Source organism: Saccopteryx leptura, chromosome 6 (assembly GCF_036850995.1).
Source record: "Saccopteryx leptura isolate mSacLep1 chromosome 6, mSacLep1_pri_phased_curated, whole genome shotgun sequence".
NCBI lineage: Eukaryota > Metazoa > Chordata > Mammalia > Chiroptera > Emballonuridae > Saccopteryx > Saccopteryx leptura.
This window is the reverse complement of record NC_089508.1, coordinates 152,211,842-152,226,807: the sequence shown is the minus strand read 5'-3', so window position 1 is coordinate 152,226,807 and position 14,966 is coordinate 152,211,842. Positions and strand designations below refer to the sequence as shown.

General features: G+C 41.6%; 1 protein-coding gene across 6 annotated transcripts in view; it reads right to left on the bottom strand.

The window, feature by feature from the left end:
* The window catches only part of NSD1 (nuclear receptor binding SET domain protein 1), a 174,076-nt gene that overhangs the window by 104,804 nt on the left and 54,306 nt on the right, over positions 1-14,966 (bottom strand). For all 6 annotated transcript variants that reach the window (XM_066344719.1, XM_066344721.1, XM_066344718.1 and 3 more), the window contains one exon: positions 7,613-7,748. In XM_066344719.1, coding sequence (XP_066200816.1) covers positions 7,613-7,748 — 136 coding nt within the window. The remainder of the gene's footprint in view (positions 1-7,612; positions 7,749-14,966) is intronic.

The window sequence follows — 14,966 nt, the reverse complement described above, 5'->3', positions numbered from 1 at the left end:
AGAGATTTTTAAGACATAAGTCCATTTAATGAGAGGGAGGACAAGAGAGGAACAGCTGAGCATAAATTAATGTGGCAGTGAAAGTACACTATACATTTTTAGAAGCTGGGAGGCCCATGGATAAGTAGTATACTTACTAACTTAATAGATCCTAGTATGCCAAATCCTAAGTCATCACTGAGCAAAGCCAAGAACCAACTGTATCTACACTATGCATCCTTCTATTAATGGACCAGGAACTGGAACATCTGGTTACTTCTGGAGTTTAGGAAGATGAAATACAGAGAATTGTGTGAAAGCTATCAAGCAGCCATGGATACCTAAATTTCCTTATCCACTACAAACCACCAAATCATTGCCTCTCCCCTTCATCCAGAGCAGCCTAGAGGTTTTTCTACTAGATGGAATAAAATGGAAAGGTCTATAGACTGAGCAACACCAAGCACAGTCCAGGAGTATAACTGTACCAAAAACAGGGATAATATGGGACACAGCAAAAGCAGTCCTGAGAGGGAAGTTCATAGCATTACAGGCATACCTTAAGAAGCTAGAAAAAGCTCAAATAAACAACTTGACCCTGCATCTAAAAGAACTAAAAAAGAACAGCAAGTAAAGCCCAGAGGTAGTAGAAGGAAGGAAACAATAAAGATCAGAGCAGAAATAAATGACATAGAGGCCAAAGAAACAATACAGAGGATCAATGAAACCAGGAGCTGGTTCTTTGAAAAGGTAAACAAGATCGATGAACCTTTAACCAGTCTCACCAAGAAAAAAAGAGAGGACTCAAATAAATAAAATTAGAAATGAGAGTGGAGAAATAACAACTGACACAACAGAAATACAAAATATTGTAAGAAAATACTATGAAGAACTGTATGCCAAAAAACTAGACAACCTAGATGAAATGGACAAATTCCTTGAAACATATAATCTTCCAAAAATTAATATGGAAGAATCAGAAAACCTAAACGGACCAATTACAACAAAAGAGATTGAAACAGTTATCAAAAAACTCCCAGTCAGAAAAGAAAAAAAAGAAAAACAAACAAACTCCCTGTGGCGGCGCAGGGGATAAAGCGTCGACCTGGAATGCTGAGGTCGCCAGTTCGAAACCCTGGGCTTGCCCAGTCAAGGCACATATGGGAGTTGATGCTTCCTGCTCCTCCTCCCCTCTCTCTCTCTCTCTCTCTCTCTCTCTCTCTTTCTCCCCCCTTCTCTCTCTCTCTCTCTTTCTCCCCCTTCTATAAAATGAATAAATAAAATCTTAAAAAAAAATCCAAGAGAAAATGAGCAAAATGTTAAAAAAAAAAAAAAATCTCCCAAAAAAGAAAAGTCCTGGGCCTGATGGTTTCACAAGTGAATTCTACCAAATATTCAAAGAAGAACTAACTCCTATCCTTCTCAAGCTATTTCAAAAAATTCAAGAGGAAGGAAGACATCCAAGCTCCTTTTATGAGGCGAGTATAATTCTGATTCTAAAACCAGGCAATGACAACACAAAGAAAGAAAGTTATAGGCCAATATCCCTGATGAATTTAGATGCTAAAATCCTCAACAAAATATTAGCAAACCGGATCCAGCAATATATGAAAAAAATCATACACCATGATCAAGTGGGATTTATTCTGGGGAGGCAAGGCTGATACAATATTTGTAAATCGATCAATATGATTCATCACATAAACAAAATGAAGGAGAAAAACCACATGATAATTTCAATAGATGCAGAAAAAGCATTTGATAAAATCCAGCATTCATGATCAAAACTCTGTCTGTCTGCTGATAAAATCCAGCATTCATGATCAAAACTCTCAGCAAAGTGAGAATACAGGGAACATGATAAAGACCATCTATGACAAACCAACATCATACTCAATTTTTGCCAACATCATACTCAATGGGGAAAAATTAAAAGTAATCCCCTTAAGATCAGGAACAAGGCAGGGGTGCCCCCTTTCACCACTTTTAATTTTTAATTTTTTTTTTTCACCACTTTTATTCAACATATTTCTGGAAGTTCTAGCCACAGCAATCAGACAAGAAAAAGAAATAAAAGGCATCCAAATTGGAAAAGAAGAAGTAAAACTATCATTATTTGCAGAAGATATGATATTGTATATAGAAAACCCTAAAGTCTCAGTCAAAAAACTACTAGACCTGATAAATGAATTCAACAAGGTGGCAGGATATAAAATTACTCAGAAATCAGAAGCATTTTTATTGTTGTTTTTTTTTTTTTTTTTGTATTTTTCTGAAGCTAGAAACGGGGAGAGACAGTCAGACAGACTCCCGCATGCGCCCGACCGGGATCCACCCGGCACGCCCACCAGGGGCGACGCTCTGCCCACCAGGGGGCGATGCTCTGCCCCTCCGAGGCGTCGCTCTGCCGCAACCAGAGCCACTCTAGCGCCTGGGGCAGAGGCCAAGGAGCCATCCCCAGCACCCGGGCCATCTTTGCTCCAATGGAGCCTTGGCTGCGGGAGGGGAAGAGAGAGACAGAGAGGAAGGAGGGGGTAGGGGGTGGGGAAGCAAATGGGTGCTTCTCCTATGTGCCCTGGCCGGGAATTGAACCCGGGTCCCCCACACGCCAGGCCGACGCTTTACCGCTGAGCAAACCGGCCAGGGCGCAGGCACATACATCAATGAAACAGAACAGAGAACCCAGAAATAAACCTACACTTTTATGGACAACTGATATTTGACAAAGGAGGTAAGAGCATAGCATACATTGGAGTAAAGACAGCCTCTTCAACAAATGATGTTGGGAAAACTGGACAGCTACCTGCAAAAAATGAAACTAGACCACCAACTTACACCATTCACAAAAATAAACTCAAAATGGATAAAAGACTTAATTGTAAGCCGTAAAACCATAAGCATCTTAGAAGAAAACATAAGCAGTAAGCTCTCTTACATCTCTCACAGCAATGTTTTCCGATTTATCTCCACGGGCAAGTGAAATAAAAGACAGGATAAACAAATGGGACTATATCAAACTAAAAAGCTTTTGCACAGCTAAAGACAATAAGAACAGAATAAAAAGACAAACTACACAATGGGAGAACATATTTGACAACACTTCTGATAAGGGGTTAATATCCAAAATTTATAAAGAACTTGTAAAACTCAATACCAGGAAGACAAACATTCCAATCAAAAAATGGGCGAAAGAAATGAATAGACACTTCTCCAAAGAGGACATACAGATGGCCAATAGGCATATGAAAAAATGCTCAACATCACTAATCATTAGAGAAATGCAAATTAGAACCAGAATGAGATATCATCTCACACCAGTCAGAATGGCACTCATCAACAAAACACAGAATAAGTGCTGGCGAGGATGTGGAGAAAAGGGAACCCTTCTGCACTGCTGGTGGGAATGCAGACTGGTGCAGCCACTGTGGAAAACGGTATGGAGATTTCTCAAAAAATTAAAAATCGAACTGCCTTTTGACCCAGCTATACCACTTTTAGGAATATACCCCAAGAACACCATAGCACTGTTTGAAAAGAAGAAATGCACTCCCATGTTTATGGCAGCATTGTTCACAATAGCGAAGATCTGGAAACAGCCCAAGTGTCCGTCAGTGGACAAGTGGATTAAAAAGCTTTGTGACATATATACTATGGAATACTACTCAGCCATAAGAAATGATGACATCGGATCATTTACAAAAACATGGATGGACCTTGATAACATTATACTGAGTGAAATGAGTAAATCAGAAAAAACTAAGAACTATATGATTCCATACATAGGTGGGACATAAAAATGAGACTCAGAGACATGGACAAGAGTGTGGGGGTTACGGGGTGGGGGGAGGAGAGGGAGAGGGTTGGGGAAGGAAAGGGGCACAAAGAAAACCAGTTAGAAGGTGACGGAAGACAACTGGACTTTGGGTAATGGGAATGCAGCATAATCAAATGTCAAAATAACCTAGAGATGTTTTTTCTGAACATATGTACCCTGATTTATCAATGTCACCCCATTAAAATTAATTTTAAAAAAAAGAAATAATTTCAATTGACTTGGATTAACAGCAGTAATAATTTACTAAATGGCAGTGTTATTCATTCATATATAAGGATGTGGAAAAAAGTAGGCTTACAGTTGTATGTGAAACACAGTTTACTTTTGTATTATTTATTAATTATTGTATTATTTTCCATATGAGCAACTATAAACCTACTTGTACACCAAAAAAAACCCCACAAATAAAAACAAAAAAATAAAACCAAGGGTAAAAAGTAAGCTGAATGCTAAAACCACCCAGTCATCTTCCCCTCACTGGGCTCCCGGAACACAAGAAGCCAGATTCTTATTCTTTAGGTAGAAGAATAATGACTTCTCTGAGGAGTCTTGCCAAGCCAAGAAAAAAATGGAGAAGGTACTGATTAGGGGCTGGGACAGGGTGGAGGCCTACCCCACAAGGAAATTAAAGGTTGATAACCTCCACACGTTCGAAAATGCCCATATGCTCAAACATAAAATACAGAGAACCAAAAACACAAAAACATGAAACAAACAAAATAAGTACAAAAGATAATTATACAAATACTATCATTAATATGTTCAGAAATAAAAAGAATACTGCATTAGTGAAATAAAATGCAGGAAACAAAAAGGAATTCTTGAAAACTAAAAACATAACAGCAAAAATGTAAAACTCAAGCCTGACCAGGCGGTGGGGCAATGAATAGAGCATCGGACTGGAATGCAGAGGACCCAGGTTCAAGACCCTGAGGTCGCCAGCTTGAGCGGAGGCTCATCTGGTTTGAGCAAAAGCTCACCAGCTTGGACTCAAGGTCGCTGGCTCAAACAAGGGGTTACTTGGTCTGCTGTAGCCCCATGGTCAAGGCACATATGAGAAAGCAATCAATGAACAACTAAGGTGTCGCAACGAAAAACTGATGATTGATGTTTCTCATCTCTCTCCTTTCCTGTCTGTCTGTCCCTATATGTCCTCTCTCTGACTCTCTCTCTCTGTCTCTGTAAAAAAAAAAAAAAAAAAAAGAGGATGCCAGAGGTGACGCGAGAGGTGGGACCCAATGCAAAGATGAAAAATAACTAATCCATGCCCTGGCCAGAGAGCTTAGTTGGTTAGAGCATTGTCCAGAAGAGAAGTTGGTGGTTACATTCCCCTGTCAGGGCACCTACCGGAACAGAGCAACGTTCCTGTCTTTCTTTCTCTCCCTCCCTTCCTCTCACTAAAATCAATCAATAAATATTTCTAAAAATAAAAATAACTAATTCAAAACTTCTATGCATAGAAGTAAAAAATAGCCAGACCACAGTGGCACAGTGAATAGAACATTGGGCTGGGATGCAGAGGACCCAGGCTGGAAACCCCAAGGTTGCCACATTGAACACAGGCTCATTGAGCTTGAGGGAAGGCTCACCAGTTTGAGCATGGGGTTACTAGCTTGAGTGTGGGATCATAGACATGACCCCAGGGTCACTGGCTTAAGCCCAAAGCCCAAAGGTCGCTGGCTTGAGCAAGAGGTAACTGGCTCAACTGGAGCCCCACAGTCAAGGCACATTGAGAAAGCAATCAATGAACAACCAAGGTGCCACAATGAAGAATTGATGCTTCTCATCTCTCTCCTTTCCTGTCTGTCCATCTCTCACTAAAATAAAAATAAAGAAAGAAAAAGAAGTAGTAAAAAATAATCCACAGGAATGGAATGCTGAGATATGAAAGTAAGTATCCAAAAATTGAACTAAAGAGTTGAAGGTGCTTAGACATAGTGGTATAGCAATAGGAGACCATTTTCCTAACAAGGCTTGTAAGACTTTACCACCTGACTTTTTAAATTATATGTACTATTTATCATAAAAGTATGTAATGACACTGGACATTTCTATTAGGTATGGGCTATAAAGGACATGAAAAGAAAAAGAAGGACCTTCAAAGAAAAATAGAGAGTTAACTACTAAGAGTTTTAAGCTTTCCAGGACTTGGCTGACTACACTGCTTGCCATAATCTAGAGAGAAAAGGAAATTTTAAAATGTAAAATGCAAAAAGTGAGTAATATGAAATAAGTAGCTTTAAGACTAAATAGATCCATTTTAACATGTTTTGTCATTTCTCCAGTAAGAAGCTATCTGAATTCAGCCTTTCTGGGAAGCTCTCTTAAATTTATGAGTTTTTTTGGTTTGTTTTTTGTTTTTTAAGTGAGAGGAAGGGAGATAGAGAGACAGACTCCCACATGCACCTGGACTGGGATCTACCCAGCAAGCCCATCTAGGGCTGATGCTCGAATCAACCAAGCTATCCTCAGCACCCGGAACAGATGCTTGAACTAATCAAGCCATTGGATGTGAGAGGATAAGACAGAGAAGGGGGAGAGAAGGGGGAGAGGAAGAGGAAAGGAAGCAGACGGTAACTTCACAAAGCCCCTATCTTACAGCATTTTGGGGGGGCATTTTTTTGAAGTGAGAAGCAGGAAAACAGAAAGACAGACTCCCGCATGCGCCTGACCGGGATCCACCCGGCATGCCCATCAGGGGGCGATACTCGGCCCACCTGGGGAGTTGCTTCACTGTAACCAGAGCCATTCTAGCACCTGAGGCAGAGGCCATAGAGCCATCCCCAGCACCTGGGCCAACTTTGCTCCAACGGAGCCTTGGCTGCGGGAGGTTAAGAGAGAGACAGAAAGAAAGGAGAGGGAGAAGTGTGGAGAAGCTGATGGATGCTTCTCTTGTGTGCCCTGACCGGGAATTGAACCTGGGACTTCCACTCGTCGGGCTGACGCTCTACCCCTGAGTCAACCAGCCAGGGCTCTCTTACAGCATTTTAAAAATAAATCACCTAAGATTCAAAGAGAACATGCAATAAAACAGTAACTAATGGTAATACTCTAAATCAAGGTTTCAAAATTTAAAATAATGCCTGATCAGGTGGTGGTGCAGTGGACAGAGCGACGGACTGGGATGCGGAGAACCCAGGTTCAAACCCCGAGGTTGCCAGCTTGAGCACGGCTCATCTGGTTTGAGCAAAAAGCTCACCAGCTTGGACCCAAGGTCGCTGGCTTGAGCAAGGGATTACTCAGTCTGCTGTAGCCCCACGGTCAAGGCACATGTAAGAAAGCAATCAATGAACAACTAAGGTGTCGCAATGAAAAACTAATGATTGATGCTTCTCATCTCTCTCTGTTCCTGTCTGTCTGTCCCTCTGTCCCTATCTATCCCTCTGACTCTCTCTCCGTCTCTGTAAAAAATAATTAATTAATTAAAATAACTTATAAGCATGTTTTATAACTGTTTCATGTTTAAACCCAACAAAAACAATATAAACCTGAAGATTAAAGTAGAAAAACAAATACACTGAGAAGTGATTCTGTACAATGTAAAAACATTAGGTAATAAGCCCAACATTTTCCTGACATCTATAGATAGAATAATTGAAAAATTTTAAATTCTACAGTAAAATAGAACGAACATTTTAAAAATCCAAAAAGGTAAAATAAATTAGTAACTCATTCACAAAATGCTCAAAGGTAAAAGTGGATTATTGCAACAAAAATTGGGTTATATATACTAAAGGTAGCTATAGGTTTATAATTCCAAACTGTATTTAATCATGTAAAATCAAATACAAATATTACCTTTCATTTTTGAGTGTGTATTAATCAATGGATCAGAACAAATCCTGCAGGGCCACCATGGGCGTCTCTTGAATTTTGCCCAGATGAGATCTCCAACTTCATACTTCAGTGGTGTTGACTTTTTCTTGGGTTGACACTTTAGACAGACAAAACATGGACCGGACCATCAATTAGAATCAGAAGTTTTGAAACAGTATATCATCTTCCCACTAGCCTTTCTGAGAAAGCACTGCCTAAAAAATTCTAGATGAAACTACTTCAGCTTAACAGCAATTACAATTAAATACTTTGTCTTAATTGTTCACAACATATCCAGTACAGTAGCAGCTCTCAATTTAAACTTTACACAGTAGCAGCTCTCAATTTATATCTATTTTACCCACATTCCATTCCAGGAAAATAAATAAACTATTTTGACTTATAAAGAGCTAAAAATGGAAATATATAGATAAACAGAATGATCCCAAGGAAACAATTATCTTTGCCCTAGTCCTTGGATCACAACACAACACAACACCAGAGGGGAAAAAAAGAAAAAAACAATAAAAACAAATTTTAACGTCAAGAGATTGTGATCCCTTCTGCAGGTGATATTCTATATCTTTCCCAACTAATATAGACATCCTATTAATTAACAATAATGGCTCTAATGAAACAATCTTGAAAACTATAGAATAGATTGTAGCAATGACATTAACAACTAAGTTTGAAATTTCCCAAGACATGCAGGAGAGGTTGTATAACCCTCTATATAACCCACCTGGACAAACCACACTAAGGACTTGTAAATGTGCAGAGATATTTCTGGGTAGGCAACAGAAGCACTACAGTACTTGGACAAAGAATAATCAACTCTATTTACTCCAAGGGGATGTACAAATACTATTATGACTTTTTATAAATGCTATGTCTTTTTTTTTTTTTTTTGTATTTTTCTGAAGCTGGAAACAGGGATAGACAGTCAGAGAGACTCCCGCATGCGCCCAACCGGGATCCACCCAGCACGCCCACCAGGGGGCGACGCTCTGCCCCTCCAGGGGTGTCGCTCTGTCGCGACCAGAGCCACTGTAGCGCCTGGGGCAGAGGCCAAGGAGCCATCCTCAGCACCTGGGCCATCTTTGCTCCAATGGAGCCTCGCTGCAGGAGGGGAAGAGAGAGACAGAGAGGAAGGAGAGGGGGAGGGGTGGAGAAGCAGATGGGCGCTTCTCCTGTGTGCCCTGGCCGGGATTCGAACCTGGGACTTCTGCACGCCAGGCCAACGCTCTACCACTGAGCCAAACGGCCAGGGCAATGCTATGTCTTTATAAAGACATGGTGAGCTCCTCAATCTTCCCTCATTAATTTGCCTATCACAGATTAAGTATTCAAAAAGAGCACACTGAATTAATTGACTAAAGTCATTCAAACAAATGATGCAAGAGGCTCAAAGATATCAAAAAACTGGGCTCAATTTCATGATTTATAAGTTACCATTAAAGTTTTAAAACTGTATTCACACAGAACTAAGTTAACTCTCATAGAATGCTCTTATTAAAAATACTGTGATTAGTAGCATATAGTTACTATGAGACAATCTACATCTTTAAAAGCCCAAGGGGTCATTTCTGCTTATTACTGGTTTGTAAATTATCAGAAAAAAAAGCATGACTTCAAGGCTAATTGGCTTTGGACCTTTAAAACCAAGATAACAAAATGAATGGAAAAATAAATCTTACTTGTCTCTACTGAAAACTGTAATTTGAGTATGTTTTCCATTAATTTGATATAATTTTAATTGTGATCAATTAATCTATTTGGCAATCACTGCTAAATACGAAATTTGCCTCTTTCAACCCCTAAATGACTATAAATAAACTAACATTTACTTGGTATTTGATATGTACCAGGCACTGCTCCTCCTCACTGCTCCTCCTTTAATCCTTTTAAGGTAGATATTATTATTTTTTATATATTATTACTCATTTTACTCATTGCCTATAGTAATGTAGTTAGTTATTTAGTTAAGCAGCAGACCAGCTCTGGATCTCAAACTCTCAACCACTTTACTACCCAAAAACAATTTACTACCCATTATAATTACATGCTTTATGACAAATTTGGCCATATTCAATGTATGACATAATGTTAGTTCCGTCTTCCCCTCATATTACTATTACAAAGTAATTCTATTATCAGTAAGTATAACTATAAAACACATGCGTTCAAAAAAAAAAAAAACACATGCATTCAATAGATAGCTGAGAAAGAACATAAATGCCCTTTATTAAAAAATGGAATTAATGCCCTGGCCGGTTGGCTCAGTGGTAGAGCGTCGACCTGGTGTGCAGAAGTCCCAGGTTCAATTCCCGGCCAGGGCATACAGGAGAAGCACCCATCTGCTTCTCCACCCCTCCCCCTCTCCTTCCTCTCTGTCTCTCTCTTCCCCTCCCGCAGCCGAGGCTCCATTGGAGCAAAGATGGCCTGGGCGCTGGGATGGCTCCTTGGCCTCTGCCCCAGGCGCTAGAGTGGCTCTGGTGGCGACAGAGCGACGCCCCGGAGGGGCAGAGCATCGCCCCCTGGTGGGCAGAGCGTCGCCCCCTGGTGGGCGTGCTGGGTGGATCCCGGTGGGGCGCATGCGGGAGTCTGTCTGACTGTCTCTCCCCGTTTCCAGCTTCAGAAAAAAAATAATAAATTTTAAAAAATGGAATTTATTAGGGTGACACTGATCAACAAAATTATACAGGTTTCAGGTACACAATTCCACAACACATCATTTGTTCGCTGAGAACATGAATGTTCTTGATGGTAAAGCCAGAAGCCAGAAACACGCAACCAGACAAAGCAGTAATAAATTCTGTCTCCTGCCTCTATCACAAATTATGTTACCTTAAACAAGGCAATGACAATTCAGCCTCAAAATATAGAAAACAAAAATTGGCAGAACTATTAAGGAAAAATCTTTATTATATGTGGCTTAAGTGTCTGTTTGTCGCCGATAGCTTATTGGTTGCTTGCATAACTGTACTAGCCAATGGGGTGACGTTGCCACGGCTGAATGGAAATTGAGCGGGTCAGGGGGAAGATGAACATTTGTTTGCATTGGCAATTATCTGCTTTTGAAACAATTTAAGGCTGAACGCAAATTGAGCATGTCAGGGGGAAGGTGAACATTTGTTTGCATTGGCAATCATCTGTTTTACATAAAAACTACATCTTAAATTAATTTCTTTTAAGAATGCCTCCTGCCCTGGCCGGTTGGCTCAGCGGTAGAGCGTCGGCCTAGCGTGCGGAGGACCCGGGTTCGATTCCCGGCCAGGGCACACAGGAGAAGCGCCCATTTGCTTCTCCACCCCTCCGCCGCGCTTTCCTCTCTGTCTCTCTCTTCCCCTCCCGCAGCCAAGGCTCCATTGGAGCAAAGATGGCCCGGGCGCTGGGGATGGCTCTGTGGCCTCTGCCTCAGGCGCTAGAGTGGCTCTGGTCGCAACATGGCGACGCCCAGGATGGGCAGAGCATCGCCCCCTGGTGGGCAGAGCTTCGCCCCTGGTGGGCGTGCCGGGTGGATCCCGGTCGGGCGCATGCGGGAGTCTGTCTGACTGTCTCTCCCTGTTTCCAGCTTCAGAAAAATGAAAGAAAAAAAAAAAAAAAAAAAAAGAATGCCTCCTAATCACCTTTATTTATTGAGCTAGCGGTGGCTCTTAAGAAATGTACTGCCGCCTGACCAGGCGGTGGCGCAGTGGATAGAGCATTGGACTGGGATGCAGAGGACCCAGGTTCGAGACCCTGAGGTTGCCAACTTCAGCGCGGGCTCATCTGGTTTGAGCAAAAGTCCACCAGCTTGAACCCAAGGTTGCTGGCTCCAGCAAGGGGTTACTCGGTCTGCTGAAGGCCTGTGGTCAAGGCACATATGAGAAAGCAATCAATGAACAACTAAGGTGTTGCAATGTGCAATGAAAACTAATGATTGATGCTTCTCATCTCTCTCCGTTCCTGTCTGTCCCTGTCTATCCCTCTCTCTGACTCTCTCTTTGTAAAAAAAAAAAAAAAGAAATGTACCGCCAGTGGGTTCCTTCATTGCACTCTAAGCAATTAAGCAAGTAGAAGGGGGAAACCCCGTGGGGCACTAAGCAAAGGGGCATCCTCGCTGCCTGCCCTGGGTAATTCAGTTTGAATTAGCAGACACCTTTGCACAAATCATTTTAATTACAATTTATAATATCTAGAACAGCAGTCATTTCGTATGACCGCCAAGCTTTCTAGTATATTATAATCATAGTGGATATAAACCTCTCTTAGTAATTATCAGAATAAACCTAAAAGAATCACTAAGGGTTCAAAAATTTCAACATCATGAAAAACAAACTTGACCTAATGAATACATATAAATTCCTACACTCTAACTGTGGACTACACATTTTTTCCAAGCACAGGGAATACTTATATTTATAAATACTTACCATGTGTTGGACCATAGAGTACTCTCTACCAATTTGAAAGGACTGAAATCATTTGGGACATATTTTCTATTTTCTATCCATAATGTAATTTAGTGATTAATTTAAAAAACATGACTATAATGTGTCTATGTTAGGAAATTAACCAGTATACTTTTAATTTTTTTTTTTTTTTTTGTATTTTTCTGAAGCTGGAAAGAGGGAGGCAGTCAGACAGACTCCCACATGAGCCGACCGGGATCCACCCGGCACGCCCACCAGGGGGCGATACTCTGCCCCTCCGGGGGCGTCCCTCTGTTGCGACCAAAGGCACTCTAGCGCCTGAGGCAGAGGCCATGGAGCCATCCCCATCGGGGCCATCTTTGCTCCAATGGAGCCTGGGCTGCCTGCGGAAGGGGAAGAGAGAGACAGAGAGGAAGGAGAGGGGGGAGGGGTAGAGAAGCAGATAGGCACTTCTCCTGTGTGCCCTGGCCGGGAATCGAACCTGGGATTCCTGGGACTTGCGCACGCCAGGCTGACGCTCTACCACTGAGCCAACCGGCCAGGGCCAACAAGTATACTTTTAAATAATCTTTAGGTCAGAAAATAAATCATAATAAAAATTTAAAAAATATTTTGAACTGAATTATAAAATGCCACATCAGAGATCATGAGGACCAGATCTACCATTTTTGAAATAGTAGCAAGAAAGTCAATGTGGCTAGAACAGAGTGAGCAAATAAGAGAATAAGAAATGAAATCAGAGAAATACTTCAGGGAGAGGAAGACACATGCCTTATTATGCCCTCTTATTCTGAGATAAATGTCTTTGAAGGGTTGATGTTTTAAAAGGACTACTCTGGGCCCTGGCCGGTTTGCTCAGCGGTAGAGCGTCGGCCTGGCGTGTAGAAGTCCCGGGTTCGATTCCTGGCCAGGGCACACAGGAGAAGCGCCCATTTGCTTCTCCACCCCTCCCCCTCTCCTTCCTCTCTGTCTCTCTCTTCCCCTCCCGCAGCTGAGGCTCCACTGGAGCAAAGATGGCCCGGGCGCTGGGGATGGCTCCTTGGCCTCTGCCCCAGGCGCTAGAGTGGCTCTGGTCGCGGCAGAACGACGCCCCGGATGGGCAGAGCATCGCCCCCTGGTGGGTGTGCTGGGTGGATCCCAGTCGGGCGCATGCGGGAGTCTGTCTGACTGTCTCTCCTGGTTTATAGCTTCCGAAAAATACAAAAAAAAAAAAAAAAAAAAGAAAAAGGACTACTCTGGCCTGATCACTGGTGATTAAATAGAGAGCAGAGGTCCCTGGCTCAAAACCCCAAGGTCGTCAGCTTGAGTGCAGGCTCACCAGTGTGAGTGCTCACAGTCAGTGGACTGACTGGGATCATCAACATGATTACATAGCCACTGGCTTGAGCAAGGGGTCACTGGCTTGGCTGGAGCCCCCCAGTCAAGGCACATATGAGGAGAAATCAATGAACAACTGAAGTCCTGCAACTACAAGTTGATGCTTCTTATCTCTCCTCATACTTGCCTCTCCCTCTATCTTTCTCTTTAAAAAAAATTAAAAATAAAACAAAATAAAATAAAAAATAAAAGGACCACTCTGAATGTCATACTGAAAACAGCCTCATAGGACTGGGGACCTGCTTAGAAGGTTACTGTAGTAATAATCCAGGTGAGATGACAGTTACGTGAACCACTGGGATTAGTGGAGGGAGCAAGAAGTAGAAAGAGCCAATGCAATTTACTGATGGAGTGGATATGGAGTGGTCAGAACTCAAGGATCTAGAAAGATAGAGTTTCCATTTACTAAAAATGAAGAAGACTACAGTGGTCCCTCATTATCCACAGTTTCTCCTTCCACAGTTTCAGTTGTCCTATGTAAACCCAGGTCTAAAAAAATTATATAGAAAATTCCAGAAATAAACAATTCGTAAATTTTAAAATGCATGCTGTTCTCTATGTAGTATAATGAAATCTCTAGCAGTTCTGCTCAGTCACATCCCAGGACATGAATCATCCTTTTGTCCATTATATCCATACTGTATACACTACTGTGCATTAGTCACGTAGTAGCTGTCTCAGTTATCAGATCAAGGGTCAAAGTACTGCAATGATTGTGTTAAAAGAACCCTTACCTTACTTAATAATGTCCCCAAAACACAAGCATAGTGATGCTTATAATTCATATATGCCAAAGAGAAGCCAGAAAGTGCTTGTTACATATTTGTATGTCATCAAAAAGTCAGTAGAAACCTAATATTATGTCATATGACTATGTCATTCCCCGCACTTCATCTCATCACATAGGCATTGCATCATCTCACATCATCACAAGAAACGTGAGTACAATACAATAACATTTTTTTTATTTGTCCAAAGTTAGAAGTGGGGAGGCAGTTAGACTCGGGACGATGCTCTGCCCATCTGGGGTGTTGCTCCGTTATGACCAGAGCCATTCTAGCACCTGAGGCAGAGGCCACAGGAACCGTCCTCAGCACCCAGGCCAACTTTGCTCCAATGGAGCCTTGGCTGCAGGAGGGGAAGAGAAAGATAGAAAGAAGAGGGGGAAGCGTGGAGAAGAAGATGAGCACTTCTCTTGTGTGCCCTGACCGGGAATCAAACCTGGGACTTCCACACACCTGGTCAATGCTCTACCGCTGTGCTAAGCCAACTGGCCAGGGCCAATACAGTAACATATTTTGAGAGAGACCACATTCATACAACTTTTATTACAGTATGTCATAATTGTTCTACTTTGCTAGTTAATTTCTTATTGTGCCTAATTTATAAATTAAACATTATCATAGGTATATATGTATAGAAAAAAAGATTCTTTACATATATGTATATATAGTGTGTATATATACAGATATATATATATATGGTATAGATAGATATATATATGATTCAGTACTATGCATGTTTTCAGGCATCCACTAAGTTGT